General features: G+C 40.1%; 1 protein-coding gene across 3 annotated transcripts in view; it reads left to right on the top strand.

The window, feature by feature from the left end:
- The window catches only part of gpc5c (glypican 5c), a 110,208-nt gene that overhangs the window by 34,607 nt on the left and 48,146 nt on the right, over positions 1 to 27,455 (top strand). For 2 of the 3 annotated variants that reach the window (XM_086271417.1, XM_086271416.1), the window contains 3 exons: positions 6,355 to 6,518; positions 7,582 to 7,638; positions 9,338 to 9,454. In XM_086271417.1, coding sequence (XP_086127543.1) covers positions 6,355 to 6,518; positions 7,582 to 7,638; positions 9,338 to 9,454 — 338 coding nt within the window. The remainder of the gene's footprint in view (positions 1 to 6,354; positions 6,519 to 7,581; positions 7,639 to 9,337; positions 9,455 to 27,455) is intronic. The other variant, XM_086271418.1, reaches the window with a different exon arrangement.

Genomic DNA, 27,455 nt, shown 5'->3' on the forward strand with positions numbered 1-27,455 from the left:
AGTTACACACTGGAAACAATTTGCTGTGAGAGACCACAGAAAGATATGCGGGAGTGGAAAAAACTCTCTTTAACTTCAAGGTTAGAAACTGAAGGTACTGCCAATGAAAGTGCAGAACACCGTTTATTGATATATGACCAGGTAATAAATATATTATAAGGTCACAACAGTAACCAGAGCCTGGGATGTCTGCAAGCAAGCTTCAAATCACTTCCTGTGTATACGTGGCTTAATGTTTCATGGTCAGCTTTTACACAATGTTTTTACATAGAGGTGCTTTATTAAGCTCACACAATTAATATGGAAAAGAAAACCCACTAAAATTAAAACCAATTTAAAAATAAAAGAAATGGTGCTAATAAATAATATTTAAACTTAAATTCAGCTTAAATATGTTGTAAACAAACTATAAATGCTGCTTTCTGTTTATCATTCAAAACTTGGTAGCTTACCATCATAAGCAGATCTAATCACAATATTTAACCCTGACCAGCAAAGAGCTCATCTTGAGGTATGCAGATGTATATAATTTGTACATTCCAGTTTATGGAAACAACACATTATTTACAAAGCAATCTCCTTCATCCACAAAAGAAACCATAGATAATCATTGTGGATAATCAGCTTTTGACATACATGCCTTGACCCAGCTATGCTGCTGTTATTATTAACAACAACAAGAATAGAAAGCTTTTATTAACAAGGGGTCACAACAGGGGTAGGGGGTAGCTCCACACAACCCAAAAGGGAATTGTATCTCTTTCCTGGACTGAACCTGGGATCTTGTAATAATAATAATAACAATAATAATAATAATAATGCAATATTTATCAATCTGTATAGACTGTCTGATGCCACAGTAACACCTTATAGCCTAGATCTGTGTCAGTGTGTGGTTAACCATATAACACAGCCTGGCAGTGCTGCTGAGGGAAGAGAGAGGCTTTCTTATTCCCCTAACCCACCCACATGTTCCCAGAGGGGTCAGGGTTTGAACTGGCAAGTATCCAGTTGCAACCCTGCTTCATTAACCACGAGGCCTCTGCCACAGTACCGCTAGTCTGGCAAAATAAAGACAAAGTCCGTATTATACATACATGTTTATGTGTTATTTTTGGATAATGTTATATTGTTATTACAGACTTTCACACATTGTGCCCAGTGTTGTTCCTCACCAAGTCATTTCGGGGGAGAACAAAAGATACCTTAGAGTCTATGTATTTCTTCTGTTTTTACATTAACGTTTAATCAGCAAAAAAAGAAATGTAAACACTTGTGCGCACATAATGAGCCTTCCTTTTCTGTTTTCATGTGTGTAGCAATTAGCGGTGCAGTTTTTTTTTTTTCTTCTACATAGTTACCATGCTGCTCAACGGCACAAATTCTTTGCGGTCTCTTTGGGGAAAACATAATAAATATAATATACAGCCATGTTACCAATATTTTAACCAGTGGCTGGTTGCTTTCCCACTGTTATGATAGGACTGTACTACTGTGAGTATTTTCTTTTTTGTTTTCCTTTAGTCTGAAACCACAGTGAATCAAGTCAATTAATTTAACAACTTCTTTACTTTTGATCTTGCAAGTGCTTTTTCCAGCCTGGTAGCTTGTTACATAATGCTCATTGAAACATTCATATGAAATTAAATTAAATTCTTGTTCCAAAGGCAATGTCTCTTCTCCTACTACACGTTGGTGTGCCATTTCTAAACTTCAATGAAAGGATTGGATGATGGTTTGATCCTATGAGCAGTTTTTAATGATATCACCAAAAACGAAAGAAATTTGAAGTTTAAGTTCCTTGCTATAATCACTGAAGTGGAAGTTTCCTTATTTGTTTTCATATATATTCTGTTACAATGTTGGATAAACACGTCAAAGGTAGCTAATATTTCAGTATTGAAAACTTCTATACCCCAAAAAGTCAGGCTTCAGGCTGCACTAAATGCTTAGGATCAGGCAGTTCATTACTTTTATATAAGTATTATAAAACAGAGGGAATATTCTTGATCTCACACAGGATGCTTTGATTACGAATACAAACTTCCAAATTCCCAATCAAAAGACAGGCACTCACAAGAAATTTGGCTTTCAGGGAGAATTGCTGAAATAGCTTAGTTTCGGATAGTTGATGAACAAAAGGCTGCACTAAGGCCCAGTGTAAGATAAACAAGGATTAATCAGAACTGTGATGTCAAAGTATTCCAGTAGAGGCCAAGAGTGTGCATAATGGAGATTAGTGTACATGATAGTTTATAATTCTGTCAGATGGTTCAAAAGTGGACATTGTTTGATCTTAGGTCAGGAACTGATGATATAATCCAATCTTGGCTCCTTTTTTAAAATTTCTTTATTTTTATTTTTTTCAATTCTCTCATCTACCATCAGAGCCATGAAAAGGAAATATTTTATATGAAGTTCTGAGCTCACCTAGAAAGGGCATTTAACTGACGATGACTTTGGCGCCGCTTACAAATATGGTATGATTCCTAGAGAAACAGTTGGTAGCATTAGGCAATGACATGTGATTGTTTATATGCACATTTAGCACATACCCCATCGGAAGAAGAGGGTCTTCACTGAACAGACAAGCTAATGCTCATCTCACAATGTGTTGTGCTTGGGGTCAGGGGGGCTGAGAAAGTTCTCCAGGCTTTACTGGATAATCCCTTGATAAATAAACTGGGAGGAAAGACCACCACTGCTATCTGTAAGCTAATACTCCCCTAGAGAAGTGATGGCAATGGGCTTGGCTAGCTTGGAAGCGATTATCTTGCTGTTCTCTGTTTTTCACTCACTTACTTTAGGAAGATATTTTTACGTAATGCACAGTTCTTCATAAAGTTGGAACAACATAGAAAACATGAAAATAGATCATATCTTAGACCTTTGTGAGATTTAAAAAAAAAATAAAATAAATTTATCCACTTTGGAAAGGGGTTATGTGCAACTGTGTTGATATGCAAAACTGTAAATCCACACCTGTAAAACATACTGTACACATGCAGTGTAGTTGTAAAAACACTAATCCACCCTCCCTGCAGCAGTAGAAATCAAATTTCACTGGGTAGCTCAAATGCACATAGAATACATGCCTTGTATTTCCCTAAAGTCTTCCACGTGGAGAAGATCCATCCCATCAATCTGCCCCCTCCATCAGTCTCTGTCCTCAGGCAATCATATAAGGAATGCTCTGTAAAATAGCTGAAATTGTGAAGGTATAACAAGGGCAAGCAGGTGGTCACACACACATACACACTCAAAACCAAAAACTCACGCTGGGCCCAAATGGGATTTCCATTCTCACGCCATCATCAGGTCATGAGATAATTGATTTATGGCCGTGTTTTAGCTCATGTCATTATTCAGCCTGTCATCTGATTGGCTTTCAGGATTATGTGGTTATCAGAGCCAATCTATAAGAGCATGTCTGTATTTCTCAAGAGTATCCTTAAGAGGATCCTGTTTATTTTTCCTGACAGTCACTTTGTGTTCAGTTTACACTGTATGTTTAGTTAGGCATAAAAATGATTTGTGTTAGTGTTATTGTTTTGAAATGTAGGTCTTTCTTTTGGACCTCTTCAAAAAGTATAACATTTGAACCTCTTCTCTGTGGTTTGGTAATGCAAAAAAATGGGGTAATGCAAACAAAACTGAGAGTGACCCCCTCTTGATGTTCATATTTTACTCAGATGTTTACATTTTTGTCTGAAAGAATAGCGCAATGTTGAGAAACGCAGATGAGAAATGGCACTTTGAAAAGTTCACAATGACAGGATTACACCCTATCTTAATTTCTCACCACTGCAGAGTTGTGATAACCTGTAGCACTGCCCTCATTTGTCACACACTGAACTTTATTTAGCACATTTGGTCTCATGCGATTAAAGAAAAAAACTTTTGAGAGAGTTTCCTAATAGAAGTATTAATAAAAAAATGTCCTGTTAATAAGTTTCAGCTCATTTATATATATATATATGTATATATATATATATATATACATATATATATATATATATACATATATATATACATATATATATGTATATATATATACATATATATATACATATATATATACATATATATGTATATATATATGTATATATATATACATATATATATATATATATATATATATATATATACATATATATATATATATATACATATATATGTATATATATATATATATATGCAGTGTATTTTCTGAGGTCCTGAGCAGTCAGAAAGGCCCCTTTTGTCTCTTTTTTATCACTCACTTTGTGCTTATTATTTCTGTTATGGCGACTCCTTCATGGTATGTAGTGGTTTGTTCCCCTGTATTATTATTATTTTTACCCAGAATAGTTTTCTTCCTAGCCAGTCATAACAAGGTTACATTAACCTAACAAAAAATTCAAATAATAAAAATGAGCATTAAACATCCAACTAATGCATCATAACTACATTATTTTCTTAAGCAAAACCTGTAACTTTTTTACAGACTATTCTGCTCCACCATTTGCTTACATGGCTGTTGCAAAGGCTTGCCAGCTTCCCCAGTTTCGCACACAGACACACACACACTTCCATATGCACAGTGCAGTAGACCTCCCAAACTCTACAGTCTGGACATGATGTCATAAGATTTTATGTTGTAATGAATCTCTGGAATTGGATTTATAGATTATTATTCCTTTATTCATTTCTGTATTTATTTTGCTAAATGAGAAAGAGGCACATTGTTTAATTCAGCAGGAGCTGTTGCATTGGCCAAGTAACTGTCGTGACATTTATAACAGTAGTAATTCCTAGAATTAACTGTGTTTTTGGTCAGAGCAATCAAATAATCTCATTTGTCAGGCTTTATTTTGAAATGTTCAAATCTGTGTTCTAATACATTTCTAAACACACTGTGAGCGTGTGCACACGAGATGAACAATGACTGTCCACAGAAGCATTGCTGCGCATGCAAACAGCATTTAGCTCAGAGTGCTGACAGGCTACATGGTCAAAACAGTTGCTATGGTCTATCTTTTCTCACTGCCGCAATGTAGTGCATGTGTGTGTCGTGTTTGCATGCATATGTGCGGCCATTCTCTTGTGTGGTTGAGGCCGTCCACCACATGTGAGCGTGTTTTATGGGTCCAAAGGGAGTTAAGGTTAATGCAGTAAAACCACCTTCCGCGTGCCCAGCGTATGCCTTAAAAGAGGATTTGACACGAGAATGCAGTAAAGAAATAAACTATGGATAAAGTAGAAGGTTTTTAGTGAAAAAGAAAAAAAAAAATCAGATACTTATTGGGATGTCATTGTTGAGTCCTCTGCTACTGATGGGCCTATTGCATGGTTGGTATGTGAAAGCTTTCATTTAAACAGCACATGAGCTGACACATCTGCCTCACTGTGGAGGGAAAAGAATATTTTTAGTGCAACTGCGAGACACATTTTGTTACTGTTAACATATTTCAGCTGCTTCAAAACTAATCCAAACTCTTCCCAGCATGTGGACACACCCCTCCAAGCAAAAATTTAAACACACATGTCGCCAGGATGGATTTGCTTCTCTAAGATTCTAAAGTCTAAATCTTCTTTACTGTAAATTCAAATTACCTTGTTTACCAAGAATGAGGTGGTCACTGACTCTCTTCCGCTGTTTCATACTGTAAGGCTAAATATTACGTAGTCCTTTTTGGATGTCCTTACACGGTAGAGTGACTCATCTTTCTAGTCAAAGCAATATACGCACTGATCACTGTAAGGAATTGTTTAGTTCAGCTTGCACCAACCATTACAGTCGGTCTCTCTGGCTAATTGAGGCTCACTTAATAACGCTGCCTAGAGGCTTTTAAGCCAATGAGATGTCATTGATTTTATCTATCGTTTTTGCGGCACACGCCCCTTTATTCATGACCCTGCTGTCTCCTCCTCTCTGCCGCTGGCTTTAATAGCCCGCTGGGAATACTTGCCAATGTTTCCAAGTCTGCACACATGCATTCACCTCCATGAAGTAGTGGAATAGTCGGCATTTACTGTCAGACCTCCTGGCAGTAACTCACTCATCAAACTGTTTCTTTCATCGCATCCCTCACTTCATGGCCACTCCTTTCCCATGCTCTCCATTACTCTGAACTTGGCTGTTCCATAGTTCTTTTCACCTTTCTTCCCTCTGTTATCATTCACTTTAATATAGCTGTCCTTCATTTAAAGCGGTGATTGTATGAGTGCGATGAAAGGTATTACCTTAATTGCAAGTAAGTTCTCAGAGTTGTATAGGTGTCAGTGGGTGGTTTCGAAGCCTCACTGCTGTTCCTCCCATAGTTTTATAAGATTTCTTTCTTAACAGGTGTTTGTTATCTGTCCTCCCCACAGGTGGACAAGGTGTGTGACCTGTCTACAGGGGAAGCCACACACATGCATCCTACTAGACCTGAGGTCAAAGCCTCGACACTGACCTTATCTTCTCCTTTTCCATCTTCCCCTTCCTCCCATCCTTCATTAGAGGAGTTGCAGGGGCAGTTAGGTCACTTAAAAAGGTAAGGCAAAGCTACAAACATTCAATCCTTTAGTTAGATTCCAAACTTTACTACTGGCTCTTCATTTTTTACAGTCAATGTTTTTTCTTGTTACTTAGCTACACTACTAGATGGAATGTAAACTCCACTTAAATAAAAATTGACTAGGCCTATATGACACGACCTAAGGGGTTGGCCAGTGTCTATTCACAGCTGTCACTTTTTGCTTTCTTCAAATGGCTAGTTGGATACAATTCACAACCACACACTGTAAATGTAGTGCCTGGTCCAGCTTTTTTGAAAGGGGTTTGCACAGTCCATGCCCTCCACCTGGCCCAGTCTGAGGCAACCATCCTGTGCCCACAGCAGCTGGTAGTGAGGTGAAGTGTGGGTAAGATTAATGTTGACGGACCAACAATTTCCTGTTTACCCAGACAGCCATACCACCAACTCTGCACACTAGCCGGCCTCGATTACATAGCAGCACTCACAAAAACACACACACAGACACCCTCTTGCAGTGTTGTCTACCATGAATCACTGCAGTGATGCCAGCCTAGCTGACAGGTCTGGCCTGGCACTAGCACCACCATTCATGGCAACACAATCCAGCTCACTGCTTGCTGCCAACACTGACCAGCGCACATGTGAGTGCTGACCACATCAGAGGCACGGCAGCACCAAGCGCAGTAAAGGGAGACTCGTGTACAGCTGAAAAATATGAAACATGATAGAGTAAAACAACATTTATATTTATTATATATTTAAATCTTTGCACATGTGCATATGTTTGCATGCATTTGTTTACTGACTTGACAAATTCATTCCATTTACTGTCTCAATTTTGATGTGGTGTGGGGAAAAATAGGTTTCGATTTATATGTGGTATACTCAGTGTCTGCATGTGCATGATTGATCACTCTCTTCCAGGGTCAAATGACTGTCTTTTCTCCCTCTTCCCCGTGTTTCCTGTCATGTCACCCTTTTTTTCCCTTTTTTTCTTTCCCTCAATCCCCATTTCACCTCCCTGCATCCTCCTTGCTTGCAACAATCTCACCGGGACTCCAACTCCCATCATTCCCAGTTCATTCCCTCCGAAACATTTCAAGAAAAATAAACAAAATCTGGAAATCCTCTCTAGGTAAGCATGAACCCAAGAGACACACTTTTTTCTTTTAGAAATGGAAGGTGGTACAGTATTGTGCTAGTATAGATTGTTCAGATACTGCTAACAGGTGATTAACTTTGTGTTTTGGGAGATGGGTGCATATTGCATGTCTTACAAACAGCGGTTTTATCAATGGACTCAACACATTACCCTATATGACCCCATGTGTTTTTAAGCCTCTTTCTCACGGGTGGCGGCAATGTGTGTCCAATCAAAATATCATGCCATTGTTTTGTTCATGATGACAGTGTCTATATTGATAGCATCTGTTAGCATTTCTGGGAAGCTAAGAAATTACCACACAGCATCATTGAGAAAAATGTGCTGATGCAGTGAAGTGGTCACATTCAAAGCCATTCATTTCCTGCCACCATCAGTATCATCACATGGGTGCAGGTCATGCTTTCATGCTTGTTATTAGCAGTGTTGGGAAGGTTACTTTTAAAATGTATTCCACTACAGATTACAGAATACATGACCCAAAATGTATTTTGTAACATATTCCGTTACGTTACTCAATGAGAGTAACGTATTCTGAATACTTTGGATTACTTAATATATTATCATGCTTTTTTACAACTACATGAATGTACTATTGCTGTGTGATTTATTACTATTACTGAAGGTTACTCGCCATAATACCAACTCGATTTTTAAATCTTAATATAAAATGAGTAACAGTAGGTGGACATTAGGTAAGGCTGCACTTTTTGCAGTCATCTCGTATAGAAAAGTATTCGGCGCGTATATAAAACAGGTCCGCGGCTCCGAACCGTAGTAAAGTGACCTCTGGCTAATGCGTCGGTTCTGTGTCGGGCTCGTAGCCGAAAACTAGCTTTACTTTGTTGTCTGGGTCAACTTTGCTAGTGAGAGACAGAGAGAGGCGTTGAAAGGCTGCTCCAGCGAAACTTATTGTTTCGGGGGAAAACACGAACACAGCGTACAGTCGAGTCTTAATAGATTACTTAAAACTGGGCTCGTCAGGCACTCTTCTTGGCTGCAGTGGTTATTATTACATTTACATGCTTCCAGCTCCCGTTTCTGCTCGTTGACAGCTCGTACTTTTCCACTTTTTCTCCCTCCCTCGCGCTCACAGACACATAACGGTTATGGCAGTCCATTCTCCCTACAGCACGGACTACACTGCCCATGAGGCTACATTCTTTAGGGCTATGCCTGTAACACTCTGCCTATAGCATAAAAATATTTCTTTACGTCATTATGAGAGGCGAGATTGAGACACAGGCATTTGAGCCTCTTAATGCGTGTTTTGTTTGGGTTTCCACCGGCGTGGAATTACCAAAAATAGAGATGGCATAGCCTAACATATGAAACAGGAGAAGACCGCCGTGTAATCCCTTTATTTCAGCAAAGTAACTGTATTCTGAATGCCACCTTTTTAAACGGTAACTGTAACGGAATACAGTTACTCATATTTTGTATTTTAAGTACGTAACGGCGGTACATGTGTTCCGTTACTACCCAACACTGGTTATTAGTGTCATTGTACGGAAACACAGTGCCTCACCACCAGCTGCCCCAAAAATGTGACCACTAATGGTACAATTGCACGGTGCAATTCTCAATTTTAAACTTTCAATTTTAAGTGTACTGATTGTGAAGAGGAAGATATACGTCTGTATAAAAATTATACTTGTGTTTTTTTCCCCAGGTATTTTTTGAATACCCTAGATCGCTATAAGTCCTTCTTTGGCATGTTACCAGAGCTTCTATGCGAAGTGGCGAATGATGAGTCCACTTGCTGGAGCAGAGATGGAGTGGTGAAAAGGTAAGAGAAATGTGTTGCGTTAGAGATAAGAGCTTTCTTTTTTGCAAAACGACATTGCAGTATTGCATGGACGCAGGCTTGTTGGTGTTATTTCAAACAGAGATGTAATACCTTGCCTGAGATTTGACAGAAAGTGACCTCTGTGTTTAAGTTTGTGCGCTTGTGTGGAATAATGTTATGAGTCAGCGTGGCTGGCTCTCGCTAATCACTGTGGAAATAAGTAAGTCATTAAATCAGTCTCTGCACTGAATAAATGCAGGCAGCACAAATGGTTGGAAGGCGCTCCTTTCCTTTGTGCTGGAGTCATTTTATGAGTTGTTAACTATGCCTTTCTCTCTTTCCAATAGTTTAAGAGATATTTATTTTTTGCTGATTTATAGGTGTGGCCCTAAAACCCTTTTCCTGTTCATGGTTAAGTACTGTGTGTGGTTATGCATTACTCCATCAGCATAAGAAGAACAGACAAATGATACAGATAACAGAGCCAATGCGAGTCTGTAAATGATTCCCCCTGCTGGATCTGATTCTTAAAAGCTGTGAAAGCTTGGTCCACAATTATGACAAGATTATGTGCTGCTTCTACTGTGGTGGCCTTAAACTGGCCCCCCTTGGCATTTCAACTTAGTGCTCTGTTATGGGAGTATTAGCTTTGACAGTGAAAAACAGAGGACCAAATGATGGCTTCCCCCATGAGTGCTTATCAGATCTTTTGGCCCAGATTGAGGTATGCATTATTTTCTAGTACATGGAACATGGACACGAGTACATGGAATAACATCTTGTGCAGGAATAGATGACTCACATTCTAAGAAGAACCTTTTTATTATCCTCGTTGGATAGCAGTATTTTGATAAAACTCTTCATTGAAGTTAGCTGTACTTTCAAATCTTATTTGTTTTTATTTGGATCTCTTCTTCTCTTCTCTTCTCTTCTCTAAGAAGCCAAAGTGTGTGCCACATGCTTGTGATCAGATATACACGAGAAAGCAAAAACTGTGCACGCCATCCATAATTCAACTCCTATACAGGGAGTGCAGAATTATTAGGCAAATGAGCATTTTGTCCACATCTTCCTCTTCATGCATGTTGTCTTACTCCAAGCTGTAGGCTCGAAAGCCTACTACCAATTAAGCATATTAGGTGATGTGCATCTCTGTAATGAGAAGGGGTGTGGTCTAATGAAATCAACACCCTATATCAGGTGTGCATAATTATTAGGCAACTTCCTTTCCTTTGGCAAAATGGGTCAAAAGAAGGACTTGACAGGCTCAGAAAAGTCAAAAATAGTGAGATATCTTGCAGAGGGATGCAGCAGTCTCAAAATTGCAAAGCTTCTGAAGCGTGATCATCAACCAATCAAGTGTTTCATTCAAAATAGTCAACAGAGTCGCTAGAAGCGTGTGGAAAAACCAAGGCGCAAAATAACTGCCCATGAACTGAGAAAAGTCAAGCGTGCAGCTGCCAAGATGCCACTTGCCACCAGTTTGGCCATATTTCAGAGCTGCAACATCACTGGAGTGCCCAAAAGCACAAGGTGTGCAATACTCAGAGACATGGCCAAGGTAAGAAAGGCTGAAAGACGACCACCACTGAACAAGACACACAAGCTGAAACGTCAAGACTGGGCCAAGAAATATCTCAAGACTGGTTTTTCTAAGGTTTTATGGACTGATGAAATGAGAGTGAGTCTTGATGGGCCAGATGGATGGGCCCATGGCTGGACTGGTAAAGGGCAGAGAGCTCCAGTCCGACTCAGACGCCAGCAAGGTGGAGGTGGAGTACTGGTTTGGGCTGGTATCATCAAAGATGAGCTTGTGGGGCCTTTTCGGGTTGAGGATGGAGTCAAGCTCAACTCCCAGTCCTACTGCCAGTTTCTGGAAGACACCTTCTTCAAGCAGTGGTACAGGAAGAAGTCTGCATCCTTCAAGAAAAACATGATTTTCATGCAGGACAATGCTCCATCACACGCGTCCAAGTACTCCACAGCGTGGCTGGCAAGAAAGGGTATAAAAGAAGAAAAACTAATGACATGGCCTCCTTGTTCACCTGATCTGAACCCCATTGAGAACCTGTGGTCCATCATCAAATGTGAGATTTACAAGGAGGGAAAACAGTACACCTCTCTGAACAGTGTCTGGGAGGCTGTGGTTGCTGCTGCACGCAATGTTGATGGTGAACAGATCAAAACACTGACAGAATCCATGGATGGCAGGCTTTAGAGTGTCCTTGCAAAGAAAGGTGGCTATATTGGTCGCTGATTTGTTTTGGTTTTGTTTTTGAATGTCAGAAATGTATATTTGTGGATGTGGAGGTGTTATATTGGTTTCACTGGTAAAAATAAATAATTGAAATGGGTATATATTTGTTTTTTGTTAAGTTGCCTAATAATTATGCACAGTAATAGTCACCTGCACACACAGATATCCCCCTAAAATAGCTAAAACTAGAAACAAACTAAAAACTAGAGATGGACCGATCCGATATTACGTATCGGTATCGGTCCGATACTGACCTAAATTACTGGATCGGATATCGGAGAAAAATAAAAAATGTAATCCGATCCATTAAATATCACGAAAGCAGCTCACAAAACTTGCGACACGCCGTAACTCGCCTCAGAACGTTAGCACGTCGGAGCAGTATGCATCACGTGATAGAGCGGCTGTGGCATGCGGGACCTGTGGTGGTCTGGATAGCATGTGGAGCTTCGCTAGCAACCCGGCATTTCATCTCCGACAAAGTTATCCCGAGAGAAGTAAAGCAAGTGTGTAAGTCCACCTCTGAATGTTTGTAAAGCATTCCCACGTTAAGCTTAACAAGCGACTGCCTCTTCTTGCTGCTACTTCAATCATGAAACTGCTTAATGATCAGCTGATCGGCTTTTCTGCCGCGAGTCCGTGTCTCTAGTTTGCTTTTGGCCCACTTTGCACCAGAAAGAGGAAACCAGCGGATAAACAACAGCAGCACGTTTAAGCTTGATCAGCTGTTGTTAGAATTTATTTAATATTACTTTCTACTCGAGGATTTTTTTCTACGTAGCTGACGCTGGTAACTGTGCTGGGGCGGATCTAGCAAAGTTTAGCCAGGGGGGCCGATAGGGCATTAACAGGGAAAAGGGGGCACAAAGACATACTTTTCTTTCTTATTCTCATTTAAAATGTCGAGCTTTTAATAAATAATTATCTGACACCCAAAGTTTTAATTTGATGCAAAATGAATAGAAGTCCATTACTGTATATAGTGACTATTAAGTCTAATATATATATACTGTATATACCCTAGTAAGCTATAGTACTTTTTCCTTTGGGAAGGTACCATCTGTGCAGTCTGCAATTTTGTTGAAGAAAGATGTTGAATCTATTTAATATTTCTTGAAAAATAATTGATTTCTGTGCATTTTTTTTCACACTGCATCAAATTAAGGTTGATTACGTCGATTAAGCATCATGAGGTGGAGCGTGAGGGGTGGTTCCCTATTTTTTATTTATTTATTTTTGTTGTTGCTGGGAGTTGGAACCCTATTAGTTAGATTGCTTAATATTTACGCTAAGTACTCTTTAAAATACCAGAATAGGGAGGATGGTGTAGGTTTAAGTTTATTAGATTGATCAGTATTGCTGAACTATGAAATATTTTTTTTTGCATACAGGTATAACAGAATAGCTTTAGTGTAGTTGTTGTTTTAAACTTGAGTATGAACTTATACAAAATGCAGCAAGATATTTAAAAAACAGCTTTGTTGATTAAAAAACACTATATCGGATTCATATCGGTATCGGCAGATATCCAAATTTATGATATCGGTATCGGTATCGGACATAAAAAAGTGGTATCGTGCCATCTCTACTAAAAACTACTTCCAAAAACATTCAGCTTTGATATTAATGAGTTTTTTGGGTTCATTGAGAACATGGTTGTTGTTCAATAATAAAATTATTCCTCAAAAATACAACTTGCCTAATAATTCTGCACTCCCTGTACAAGAGAGTCTAACTAATGTGGTTGTGATCCTTGTTTGTATTTACTGACAGTGTGTGCGTGTCATTTTACTACTACTACTATGAAGACTATAGATTTTTCAGCAACGGTAATGGGTTATAATAGTTTGTTGTCACACACTCCCTGGTGGGTGCCAGGTCTTTCCTTATGGTGTCAAGTGTTCTTGGTTTGAATAAGAAAACAGTACCCTACTGAGACATTTGGCACAACTCATAAACTGTTCAGCTTGGCCAGTGGCTATTCAGCTAGCCTCTTTCACTGTATCTGACGCAGTTGGCATGTATTACAGTGAAAGGAGGGCAGGACAGGGCATGAAAAGGGTTGCCATTTTGGTGCCGTGGTGCCCCCTGTGCCTTGGAGTGCCCCTGATGAGGGAAGCATGGTGTAGTGATCATGGCGAGGGAAGCCTTGGCAGCATAAAGATCCATTGTGAAGTCAGTGGAGAGGGGCACAGCCCTGCTGTGGGGACCCCCAAAGCCCGGAGGGTGAACAAAGACCCTCCTATGAAGCTGCATGGGAAAGGCTTGGACATCACTGCCATTACTTACTGCCACTACTGACCATGCCTGGGAAAGTTGTATGAAAATGGCAATGAAGTAGAGAGAAATGAAGACAGTGAGAAACAAAGAAGAGAAACGATTTGTTTTAAAAATACAAGAAGATGAAAAAAAAGTATTATCCTTTATGGACATGTGCTGTTGTGTTTGTCCACATGATAGTCTTCTTTCCTGTATGGTGGACACAAAGCCACTCGGGGCTCAGCGGGTTTTCCCAGTGGACAGGACACAGATGCAGACGCTCTCACATATCAGTCCACATGGGATCCATATGCTAGTCAACTGCAGGGGAGTCATTCATTCAGACACAATCATAATGTGCTCAGGCAACGAGACACACATCTAAATGTGGAAACTCACACACACATACAGACACACTTCCAAGCTATAATACTTCAAAGTACATCAAAGGCATTTGGGATTGAAATTCCCTTCCTCTCTTTATTCAGCAACTGATAACAGAGTGGCAAGCGGGGGGCAAGCAGTTGTACTTAACAACTAAAAATGTGTTTTGGCAAATGTTCAAAATCTCAGAATATTTACACCGACACAGGTGCGAATACTTTGCTTCAACTTTTCCGGAAAAATAAGCTCAATCAAAATGATCACAGTTTTCTTTTTTTATTTACTATTTTTTTAGGTTAGCCACTCACTCGATAGCTATGGTGGTGTTATTACAAAGTGAAATAACTCACTTTAATTACATAATTACAGGTATGCTTAGAGATACTGTGTGCATGTTTTCACACGATGCTTTATTAATTTTCTTCACTTATCTAATTGTAGTTGGGGGGTTTACTATATTTGACACATAAACTGGATATATTTCAAAACATAAGGGAATCATTTGCTCTGTGAGTATGCTTCTACAAATATTTTAAGAAGTTAACCTGACACAAATCTTAGCCACCTAGTGTTGAACTCTTCCAAGCGATTTTTGGTCTGTCTGTTATTTATTATGGCAACCCCTGCCGAACAGCGTGGCTTCTTTAATCTGAAGGAGGCTGAAAGGCACACATGTCTGAAAAAAACAGCTCCAGCTGGTAATTAGACTGTTTCAGAAAAGAGATGGAGATACTTGCATACAATACTTCTGTGAGAAAAACAAACTGTTTCATACTAGCTGTCCCTTCATGGATCCTAGCGTCCTCATGTTAAGGAGGATGCTACCATGCTACACATGTTACCATGGCATCTAAACATGCTAAACATGTTAGCATGACAGCAATGCTAACATGATCCCTTATCCAACTTAGGGTTGCAGGTGTGCTGAAGCCTATTCCAGTTGTCATACGGTAAGAAGTGGGGTACTTCCTGGAAAGTTCCCAGTCTATCACAAGTCTAACACAGAGAAACAATAATTCAGACTCAGCTGCTCCCTTTAGGGGTCGCTACAGCAAATCATCTGTCTCACAATTCAAGGATAAGAGTTCGCATCTATAGTTAGCTAACCTAACAGGCATGTCTTTGGACTTTAGAGAGAACCCACGGAGGTACAGCAAAAACATACAAATACCACACAGAAAAAACCCCAGTCGCCAGCGGGTACAAACCTTAAACTCTCTTCCTGTGAGGCAACAGTGCTAACCATCACACGACCACGTTCCCTGCAGTCAGAAATCATTGTGTTTATTGCATAGCCCACTCTCTCTGCATTGGCCTTTATGAGGAGCAATAATCATTGCAACAGTAACAGTAAATCCCACAAACCCCCATTGGTTTTTTTTTTAAATGCAATATTCATGTATACCTAACTTATTCATATTTATACTATAAGTGCATCCTCATTGCTATGGAATTCTGCAGAGAGAGGTGTAGGTGCTTTTTAGTGTATTATTCTAATTATTATAAAAGTTTTTTAAGAATAGATAATTCTATCACCTATATTATATGACCCAATACAAACGATTCCACTGTATTGGGAGTAGCTCAAGAGATGGTCCACGTACAATACAGCAGTGTGAGTCTTTCTGAATGCCTTGCATTTTTATAAGGTTATGACAATCCATTTGTTTATCATTTTGACATCTGGAATCCATTCTGTTATTGCAGAGAGTAACAGAGAGAGCGCTGCGCTGGGCAAAACGTTCACCCCTCATGCTCTCACTCGTTTTTCTTCACGCCTTCTGGTCCCATCCAGTTATAGCCTTCTCTGTGTCTGTCTCTCGGGTTAGGAGAGTTCAGTTCCAAAAAATGCGAGCGAATTGGATAATGAAAGAGGGAACTATAAATTAATGACCATATGCAGAGGGAAGACATTCCCCGCTTTGTGTGCAGTCTGTGTGCTTCACATATGTGCCTCAAGACCTGTGTTTTGGTGACAAGCAGGACGATAGAAGTTCGTTGTATTTAAAATGTAAAGTTGCAATAATATGATAAAGCAGACATGGTGGAATTGTGAGAGTCATGATTTGTTTGCAGAGAAAAAGTGGAGCATTTTGGAAATTGCCTACATATGTTTACATTTTCTGCCTCTACACCTACCCTTTAACCCTTTGCCATTGTGTGCAACAGCTTCCCTTTTTACTACCTCAATTCCCCTATTCTACTTCCTAAGCTCTTATTCAGCAGCCCCTTCCTTTCCCATAACCCTGGTCTACTTCCTGGGACCTTAGTATGACCCACGCTGCATTGCTTTGACTCTTTTCTCTTTGGGCCTGCGTCTTTGTGGTGTGGGTGTGTATATGTGTGCACACTCGAGAGAAAGAGAAAACAACAGTGATCATATTTCAGTATTTGTGAGGTATTTATACTCTCTGAAGAAATGCTTGGATTCTGAGTTTGGATTCATGGATTTTCTAAAAATGGGGACAAGTTTAGATGTCAGCAGATGTAATTCTGTTGGCATATACAGCTATTTGCCAATGTGGTTCCTGCATGAAAAGTGTTTATGAGTTTCAGTCTCTTCAAGTTTTGGTTTTATGGTGTGCCTTGAGCACACTGTATATTTATAAAGTTTCTTTCCAACTTCTTTCAGTCTTATTCTGATTGTTTTTATAGAGGAGATGCAACTTCTCCCTTAGAGTCAGTCAGTGCACTCGGTTGAGCTAATATAATTAAATTTCCACAATAGATTGGCATGTTTTACTGGAGCAATTCCTACTGGGCGAGGTAGACACTGTGCACTCACTAACCTCAGTGCTTGCCCACTGGCAAGGCATCAAACTCATAGCAGAAGAGAAAGGATGAGAAGGAGAGGATATGTGTGGTGGGGAGAGGGTTAAGGAAGTATGAAAGAGAAAACAGTGGATGGAATGGCAGATGAACTCATGGATAGTTGAGGGGGAAAAGGAAGATATAGGTCAGTGGCAGCAGGAAGCAGCAGCTTAAGGAGAACCCTCTGTCTTTGTGGCTTAATTCACTCTATGAGCCTGTTTGAAGTTTGCACTGTTTCTCTGGTTGGCAGCCAATAGTGGTCAGTGTGTCACTGTCTTCTGTGTGTGTTTGAGAGTACTGTGCATTCAAGAAATTCTGTTTGACATTTAAGTGTAAAGAACTAGTGAAGAAAGGACAAAGAAAGCTTAAATCTCCATGATGTCAACACCGCTGCAATATGCAGTTAAATGGACCAAAGGGGATGCATTTGAAACAAAGTTTTATTGTACGGTATCGGAGTGTCTTGAACGACTTTACAGTTACTCAGTGAAGCTCTTATTTACATTCACTCACTTAGCATACACTCCATGATTATCATGTTACAGTGTCACAACTCTGTGCATATCTATTGTTAAAGAACTTATAATGAGAATTCACTTACTTTTTGCTTTAATATAATAAAATCCAAGGTCACAGCATGTGTCACAGTTATATTTATAGAGTTTTACCACACCAAACAGTTGTTTTGCCATTCAGTGCTACACATGTGCGACTGCGACATGTTGTTATGAAAGGGACATATTGCAGAGAAAACAAAGACAAAACTTTATCTCAAGTAATACAGTCCACAGTAAGAGACAGTTATATCAGAACTACACACTCATATTCTCATGTTCAATGTAAAGTTTGCACTAATCAGCGTTATAGAAAATCTACTCCAGGCAGACATATCATATCTATGTGGCCACATGATGATGGTGGCTATATGGATTTCACAATTTTTGTTGTCTGCTGACAGCACACATACAGTACTGTAGAAAAGTCTTGAGCCAACTTTCATTCTTTCCTCATATTTTGCTTCCAAGGAGCCAGGCGTTCTTGTAATTTTTTAACGTGATCTTGTGTGTCTGGGGGTGGGCGTCCGGGTACACACCGGCTCACTCCTTGGCGGCCGCTTGTCGGGGCCTGGGGCCTGGGGCTCGCTCGGGCCCCTTTGGAGGTGGGGTGCCCCCGGCCTCTCGGCCTGGGGCTCGGTCACTCAGGCACAGCTGGGGGCCGGCGGAGCTCACGGGCGCGTCACTGCAACTCCCCCTGACTTCTGCTCCGCGGCTGCTGGGCGAGCCCTCATCTGGGACTCTCCTCAGCTCTTACTGGAACAGTGGCGCGGCTGCCCCTCTGTTGGTCTTCCATGGTCTCTTGTGTTCTGGGGGCCTCTGGATGTCTGGAGTTTTGATCTCCTCCATACCCACTTCACACCCTGGAGGACGGGGCTGTGGCCCCCCCACACTCCCTAGCAGATCATTACATGGAGAAACCTTTGGAATGCAAGCATGCTGATCCACACAGGTATGCACACATGGGTATTCACAGACGCGGACTAAAGCTTTCTTGGCTGCTGCCTCAAAGCACACTGTGCGCTGTCTATCTTGCGTGCTGCACAATATCGTTTATTATTTAGTAAATATTGATATCTATGACTAGCTAGTTTATTGTGATGGTGCTTTGTTTTCTCTATTATTATGTTGCTCTTTGTTGTTTGCTGTCTCCTCTGTTTGTTTTTTTTGTTTGTTTGTTTGTTTGTTTTTCTCCATACAGGTGACCCAGGAGTTCTTTTTTTTTTCTCTCTCTCTTCCCCCCCCTTCTCACCGTCTCTTCTCCCCTTTGGTTTTCTTTCTTTCTCTCCCCCTCTTTCTCTCATTCATTCCCCCTGTCCTATTTATTAAAAAAAAAAAAAAAAAAAGACAAAGGATGAACTGAAGCTCTGCCATCACGTAATGTCGCATACTGCTGTTTCTGATGTCATTTAAAAAAAAAAAAAAAATTTTTTAACGTGATCTTGAGCAATAGTTCTTCGTTCTTTCTGAAGTGATTTTTCTTTCTTTTCTGTCTTTTTATTTTTTTTACCTGTGCATTTTCAGATGAATGCTTTTTTCTTCATTTATTAATCCACTTAACACTGACCTATAAATTATTCAAGCGTAAAAGAGACAAATAACTCAAGGAGTGCAATATTGTTGTGTCTGCACATAACAGGCAACTTAACGAAGAATCAATTTTAAATTCGAAATCATTTATCTGTATTTCAGGTTCGAGACCACACCTCATACAGTCCTCTTCCAGTTCTCTGTCTATATATGACCCCCCTGCACACATCATTCATATTTCTCTGGTTAAATCAGCAATAAATGCCAAAGACAACGCATTGTGACAGGCATGAAATAGTAATTTTACACCAAGAAGGTGAGGAGCTAGAGTATCTGAAAGTTGTGTCTTTAAGAAATAGGCTAAAAATCCAACAAAGACCTATAGTTATGGGTGCACATAAGTGGTCCGCAGGTGTGCATTCATTGTCAAAATAAAAAACGCGCACAAGATAAGAAGTTGCAACGCACATTTGTGTACATATAAAAGGCACTGTTTTTGTCCACTAGAGTGGGATTTTCACGGCATATTCTGCACCACATCTCTGTGCGTTCATCATTTGTTTGAAGCCAGCTCACCTCCCGCAGCCACTTTTCCGAGAATACACTACTTTTGCGGTTCGGACTCCTTCTGACATTTCTTTGGAGGTGGAGGAACACCAAAGCAATTGCTTAAAGGAGTTTGCTTCTTCGACATCTTTAAGAGTTCTAAACAAATGTCTGTCCTCCTCCAGAAAATCGTATGTACGCAAACGCGCATTGCAACTTCTTATCTGTGGCGCGTCTTTTATTTTGACAGGAAATGCGCACCTGCGGACCACTCACTCGTTAGAATTGGTCTCAGTGGAAGGGTAGTTGACAAAATGCCATTCATAAAGCAGGAAAAATAAGGAGAAAAGGATCTGAGCTGAAATTCACTGGCAACAGTGAATTGGAGTGATGAATCAAAGTGACCAATTTTTGGTTTAAATTGTTGTCAATATGGACAGAAGAGGTCAGAAGAGATGTACAACAATGAGTGTCTACAACTTTATGTAAAACAAGGTGGAGGTTCTGTCATGATTTGGGGATACTTTACACAGAAAAGTACTGTCAGATTTTGATCCACCATCAGTACTATCTGGAAAGCATCAGAGTGGCAGCAACTACATTTTTCACCATACAGATGATCTCAAAGGCACCACTAATGAAGTAAAGGCATGCATGGTTAGAGTGGAACTCTATCAGTCATGGATTAACCTCTCTAGAGCCAGGACCTCAACTTTATTGAAGCAGTGTGATATCTATAAAGATAGAGGTCAGAACAAAAGGCAGCCAACATCCTTCAAGTAGCCTGGAGAACAACTCCTGAAGGCTACTTCAAGAAATATCAAGGAAGCTTACTAATAAAGTTCTGGCTGTGTAGAAGAATACAAGTGGTCATACCAAATACTGACTTTCAAGCTCATTTGCAATAACAAGCTCTGTTATCGCCTTGTATTGTGTATTTTATTTTATATTTGCACGTTTCAATAAATCACTGCAGCTATTTGAAGACATGAGGGGTAGCTTAAGTACTGTAATACATCCAACACACAACTGCATCACACAGTGTGATCAAATTTGACTTTCAGAGCTAAGCACCTCTGTCATAACTATTTATAGAAACACTTTTATCATTTTTCCCAACAGATTCATCAGACCTTGCACATAAAATACAGACCTGACCTAGGCAAGACATTGATATATATGTACACATATATCTTCCTGCTGTATGAGGTAATGTTTACCTGTAGGCCTAAATTTAGGGCATACAGTGAGTATTGGCAACATTCCCTGTAGAGTTTTTGTGTAAATGTGAGTACAAGTTTCAGTTTCCAGTGAGTGTTTTTTATAATCAAAGTGAGAATGTGAGCAAGATGTCTGCTTTGAGTCTAGTTACAAGTTTAAGAGTTATGCCAAGCTTTTACTGAAACCCACTGTAAAGGTATATGAATTTAAAATGAAAAAGAATGACCGGCACGGGAGGAGAGAAGGAAAGCTAACAAAACCAGCTCTGTACAAACAACAAAAGTACAGTCCACTACTGTGGAGGCTGTTATGTGTGCCTGTGATCTGTGTTCAGTGTGTGTATGTGGTAACCTGAAACCACAGGGAAAACGTTCCTAGAATTCCTGGTGGGTTTGGTGTCATGGCTCGCTCACTGGAACCCCCTGAGTGGTGCTGGGAATGTGGCCTCGCCACGGAAGAGCAACAGAATAAAGGGAAAGTCCCGCCCTATTTTCATACATTCATATACACTTGCTGCCATGTAAATGCATGCACGCACACACACCAATTAAGGAATATATACATGAAATAAAGGTAAAGGAGAACACTTCTGAAAACAAATTCATGAACTATATATTCAAAATATATTTGACTAGTTTCTATGTCTTGACCTAATCAAACCAAACTAGTTCTTGTCCCAACGAGAGATATGGTGAGAGAAAAAAATATGCAGGGTGCTGAAGAAGCTGAATTGTGATTAAAAGAGGTGAAGAAACAGAACTGTATGCTAAAAACAGGTGAAAAAGCTGAAATTGTGCTGAAAATAGGAGAAAAAGAACAGAAAGAACAGAAGAGGCTGAAATTTTTTAGGCTACTCATCTCACTGAGCCAAACTGGATCTCAAGTAACTGGAAAAAAAGGTGAAAAAGCTGAAAATTCTGTTGAAAAGATGTGTACTTTTTGAATTTTTTTCTGAAAAGAGATGAAGAAACAAAAAAATTGGGCTGAAAAGAGGTGAAGAAAAAGAAATTTGTGCAGAATAGAGTTGAAGAGGCTGAAATTTGTGCTGAAAAGAGGTGAAAATGCTGAATGGTCAGCAAAAAAGAGATAAGGAACCTGAAATTTGTGCTGAAAAGAGCAGAAGAGGCTGAAAATTGTGCTGAAACGAGGTGAATCAGCAGAATGTTTTGCTGAAAAGAGGTTAAGAAGCGGAACTTTGTGCTGAAAACAGGTGAATTAGCAGAATTTCTTCGAAAAAAAGAGGTAAAGAAGCTGAAATTTGTGCTGAAATTAGCTGAAGAATCTGGAATTTGTGCTGAAAAGAGGTGAAAACACTGAAAATTTTGCTGAAAAGTGTTGAAGAAGCTGACATTTGCATTGAAAAGAGTTGAAAAGATTTAACTTTTAACTGAAAAAAATGTTGCTATAAGCGGGACTCGAACCCCGCCCTCCTGCTCTGAGAACGGCTGCTCATCTCACTGAGCTAAAACATGAATCAGCCCAGCAGGCAAAACTGATAATGTGGTCCCATTCAGCAAAATGGGCCAAAAAATGGCATGAAAAGCTTAATATCTCAAAAAGTATAAAAGTTATGAGCACCAAAAGATACAGCAGGAATTAGCAGAAGGAGCAGAACAGTTTAAAGTTTGAATGGTGAAAATCGGCTGAAAACTGAGGGAGTAGTTAACCAGAAAAGGTCTGAGCAACTAGAATAATAAGGTAGAAGAATAAAGAGAAACAGGAACTCACAATTATGATTTTGGATTCAAGTGATAAATGAAAATTGGATCTGGTTCATAATATAACTGCCAGATTTGATCAGTGATATAAGGTGTTGACTTGGCTGCTTCACAAATGGCCCCCTGCTGAGGAGAATCAACAGCACTCAGTTTAACAGAGCTCCAGTTAGCTAATTTATTTTCTTCTGTTAGCCAGAAACAAAAGATTAACACAATCAACCCTTTGGCCATAACTGTTAAATAATAATAGTAGCTTGTAATTCAGGTACTAGGTCAAACGGCATACAATCATAGACTTACAATGTATTTAAGCAAGCGAACCTCAATACAACACTTAATTGATGGGTGTGCTGTGCCTAGGTGAGCTAACAGAGTGCAGTAGGCATCAGATAAGAGTCCAGTAGCTGACTGTATGTGGGGGAGGGACACACAGAGCTCATTTATTAATCCCAGTAACATGTGAAATTATGTGGTTTGACCAATTTCCCTAATGATATGATAACAAAAATTTAAAAAGATAAAAGATAAAAATTAGCATTTTTAGCTCACAGTTGGCCTGCAGTTGTTGGGACTGTTGCCACGCATCAGGAGTTTTGGGTTAAACCTGCTGGCTGGGGCATTCTGTGTGTCCTCGCTGTGCTTCTATTGGTTCTCTCTAGGTACTCAGGCTTCGTATCACAGTGTGAGAACATGCTTGTTAGGTTAACTGGTGTTTCCAAATCAGCAGTAGGTATGGATGTGAGTGTGATTTGTTGTCTGTCTTTCCGTGTTAGCCCTGCGATAGACTGTTGACCTGTCCAGGGTGTGCCCTGCCTCTTGCCCAGTAACAGCTCATATATCCTCCAGCTCCCCGTGGCGTTCAGCTTCATCAGCGGTGATGGTGCAGTCGTGGTTCCCTTTAGGTTTTAAAGTGGGGCTAATTTCAGGTTAGGATCTGGCTCAAGGACATGAGTAAAGGTACTATCACACACTGCAACAAGGAGAGAGACAGCACAAGTTTGTAAGAGTAGAAAAAGCAGCTTACTTCACCAAAGACACAAATAACTTAGCATAGAGAGAGCGGAACAAAACAGAACACATGCAGACAAGCCTGGTTGAGAGGAATCTCCCCTGAGAGTGCCAGAGTCAGACTGCAGAAGGATTGAAGTTTCAAAGGCCAATGCAGTGCAGTGCCTCTAGTCACTTCCTGTAAGCTGGAGCACAGCACATAGAACCTTAAAGCCTGAGTGCCTTAGGATTTTCACAGTGCTACTTACTTACTTCATGAAGATTAGAAATGTGCTTTGGCCCAGATAATTAAGTGATTTGCAACACATGCAGCAGTGCTTTTAAAATATCTCCTGTAATGAACTATAAGTCAGAATACAATAACATCTATTTGCATATCTGTGTAAAATCAAGATTTTGACATTACTAAAGTCCCAAAAGACCACCAGCTTGACGAATGATAATGAAATCACAGACACCTAAGAAGATTAATTCCTTATTAAAGCTATTCACATATGCCTGCTCATGACAAACATGATAGCTATGGCTGGGAATTCTGCCAAGAAAGCCATTTTGTCAATGTGTTTGTCAGTGCTACCATCTGCGTGACTTCATTTGGATAACACCTCCCTGAACTTTGCCCTTCTTCTTTTTGCCTGCAGTACAGTCACTCTGTTTTACTTCTTGACTTTTACAAGAGTTTGCACAACATTGTGATATATATATGTTATTCTGGTGTCAGTAAGCTGCACTTAGAGCTGACTCCTTCTATTGGTCAATCGCTATTGATATATGAGTGCTTGTGGGTTATCTATCTGTATATTGATTGCATATAGACACAGTGAATGTACTTTGTGGCCGTCTGTGCATGCTCTGAGTGGGTGTGCATAGGTTCATGACAGACGATGGGTTTGACTCCCATGTGCCCTTTGCGGCAGCAGAGAATCTGAACCACGACCTCCTCCGTCAGCACTCCCACAAATCCCCTCTACTTTGTACGTGGGTATGTCTGCATATGAAGATGTGTTTTTTTTTAATGCCTTGAACATTACCACTTAATGCCCTTTACATATACAGGGAATATGGAGGCCTACAGTACAGTATGTGACATTATCCATTCCTCTTTTTTTTGTCCCTGTGTCTTATATATTTTGGTCACTGAACCTTTATGTGAACACAAAGCCAGCTTTTACATACATATGAAAAATATAAAATGTGGATTGTGCAGATTCAGCTTACGAGTGGTGGACCCCATGACTGGGTTTTAGTTTACCCTGGAGCTGTCAACCTTAAGCATTAGATCACGCCATTCTGACCCGGATTAGACAGACAGACAGACAAACAGGTGGTCGAACCACCCCAGAGAATCATGGTCCACTCCACCCGTCTGTCCTCTGTGGCATAGTTTACCCTCCTGGCTCTGCTCCTGCCTGCCCTTGTCTGCCTTCCAAACACCAACTGCCCCACTAGCTTCCCCCCAGACCTCTGGCCTCAGTTATCCATGCTCTCCTCGGCATGTAGGCATGTGACTGGAAGGAGGGGTTACATTCATCAAATTAGGTCTGGCAACAGTTTCTTTTTTCACACATTCACTCTTCTTTCTTTCTTTCTTTCTTTCTTTCTTTCTTTCTTTCTTTCTTTCTTTCTTTCTTTCTTTCTTTCTTTCTTTCTGTATTATATTATGTGCATTTACGCCTGAGTTGGATCCTACTCATGTTTTCAGTTCTCTGTCACTTCCTCTTTTGTTCATCCTTCATCCCATTGTTGCTAATGCACATACATTATTATTCTTGAACTGTGACCAGTGACTTATCTACGCGACCATGTGAAATGTGTATTGGGCAATGCTACCACCTACTGGTAGAATAGAATAGAATAGAATAGAATAGCTCTTTATTGTCATTGTTACAAAAACAATGGCAGTTTGGCGTTGGGGGGGGGGGGGGGGGGGGTGCTGTTGCAACTATAATAAATAGTGTTATAATAACTACAGTTTAAAGAGGTAGGAATGTTGGTTGCATTAAAGTATACATAGAAATATGGATTATAAATAAGATGTAATGGCCATGAGTGTTGGCAGTGCAGTTATCCTCCAATCAGGGTGTCTGCCAATGTCTGCCAGCCTGTGGGTAAAGACTTCTGTTGAGTCTGTTTGTCTTCGTCCTGATGGACCTGTACCATTTACCAGAGGGAAGTGGGGAAAAAAGTGAGTGTCCAGGGTGCGAGGGGTCTTTGATGATGATGTTGGCTTTCTGCTGAAGTCTGCCTTTATAAATGTCTCTGAGGGGGCTTAGTGAGGTGCCAATTGCCCACTCTGCTGCCCTCACCACCCGCTGCAATTTCCTCTTGTCCTCCGCGGTGCAGCAGTTAAACCAGAGTGTGCAGCAGTAAGTCAGAAGACTCTCGATGGTGGAGCGGTAGAAGTTTACTACAGTCTCTGGGGTAACTGGGCCTGATGTAGTTTCCTGAGAAAGTACAGCATTAGTTGTGCTTTCCCTACCTGGTGGACAATGTTTGTATTAGGCATTTGTACTATAAGTCACTTGGCTTATACTTCTTGTAATAGGTTCTATTGATTCAGAACTTCTATATCCTTCATTAAACTTTAAGATCTTAGTGATTACGGTACTGTGAAAAAGTCTTGAACCACCTTCTTAATATTTTGTTTCCAAGGAGCCAGACTTTCCTGTAATTTCTTTAAAATGGTCTTGGGCAGAGGTTCTCTAGTCTCTAGTCTCTAGATTTGTCAGCATTGGCTCCTTTTTTACTAATTTTTTGTCCAGTCCTGACCAATTGTTTGTTTTGTTCGATAAACCACTTAACAGTGACATGTGAGTCATTCAAACACACACACAAAAATCTCAACTGATGAACCAGTGTTATGTCAACACATAACAGGCAACTTAGCCAAGAAACATTTTAGGCTGCATCATTGTTACAAGCAACCTGTCACAAAAACACATAAATTATGTCCATAAAAAAACAAAATAGGGAAACTCGAGGACAAAAGAATAAGTGACAAGCCTAAAAAAATCTGCATTAGATGACCAGTATCTGAAGGTTATGTCTTTATGAGATGGGGAAGAAAAGACCTGGGAGATGCATCCTGCCCATCAGTTGATTGACCTACTGTCTGCCAAACCTTCATTAGTGGTGTCAGTGCCAAGAAACCATTTGTAAAGAAGGAAAACAGGGAGAAAAGGCATGAATATGCCAAATCACACAAGAAATCGACTAAAAATCTGTGACAACAGGTCTGATGGAGTGATGAATCCAAATGTGAAACCTAAATCATCATCAGTCTGTACAGAGGAGGTTAGGAGAGAGGTATGACCGTTAGTGTCTATAGCTGGCTGTAAAACACAGCACTGCCACGATTTGGGGCTGTGGTCTTGGGGATCTTAATTTTAATTGTGAAAAAAATGCTAAAATTTGATACACCATGGAATACATCCTGGAAAACATCCGATTGGCAACAGGTTCATTTTTAAGCATGAAAATGTTGCCGAGCACACTGCAGTGAAAACATGCCTGGATAGCCAAACACACAATGGAGCATCAGTCATGGATTGGCCTCCCCAGAGCCACGACCTCAACGCTACTGAAGCATCTTGACATAGAACAGAACAAACGGCAGTCAAAAACCAACGAAGAGCTTTGGGTGTTCTTCATGAAGCCTGGAGAACTATTCCTTAAGGCTCCTTAAAGAAATGACAAGAAAGCTAGCCCAAGAA

The sequence above is a fragment of the Aulonocara sp. 'chitande type north' Nkhata Bay genome, linkage group LG18 (assembly GCF_057382095.1).
Source record: "Aulonocara sp. 'chitande type north' Nkhata Bay isolate Kocher_YH1m ecotype deep benthic linkage group LG18, A_spYH_male_GT1.1, whole genome shotgun sequence".
NCBI classification, from domain to species: Eukaryota; Metazoa; Chordata; class Actinopteri; order Cichliformes; family Cichlidae; genus Aulonocara; species Aulonocara sp. 'chitande type north' Nkhata Bay.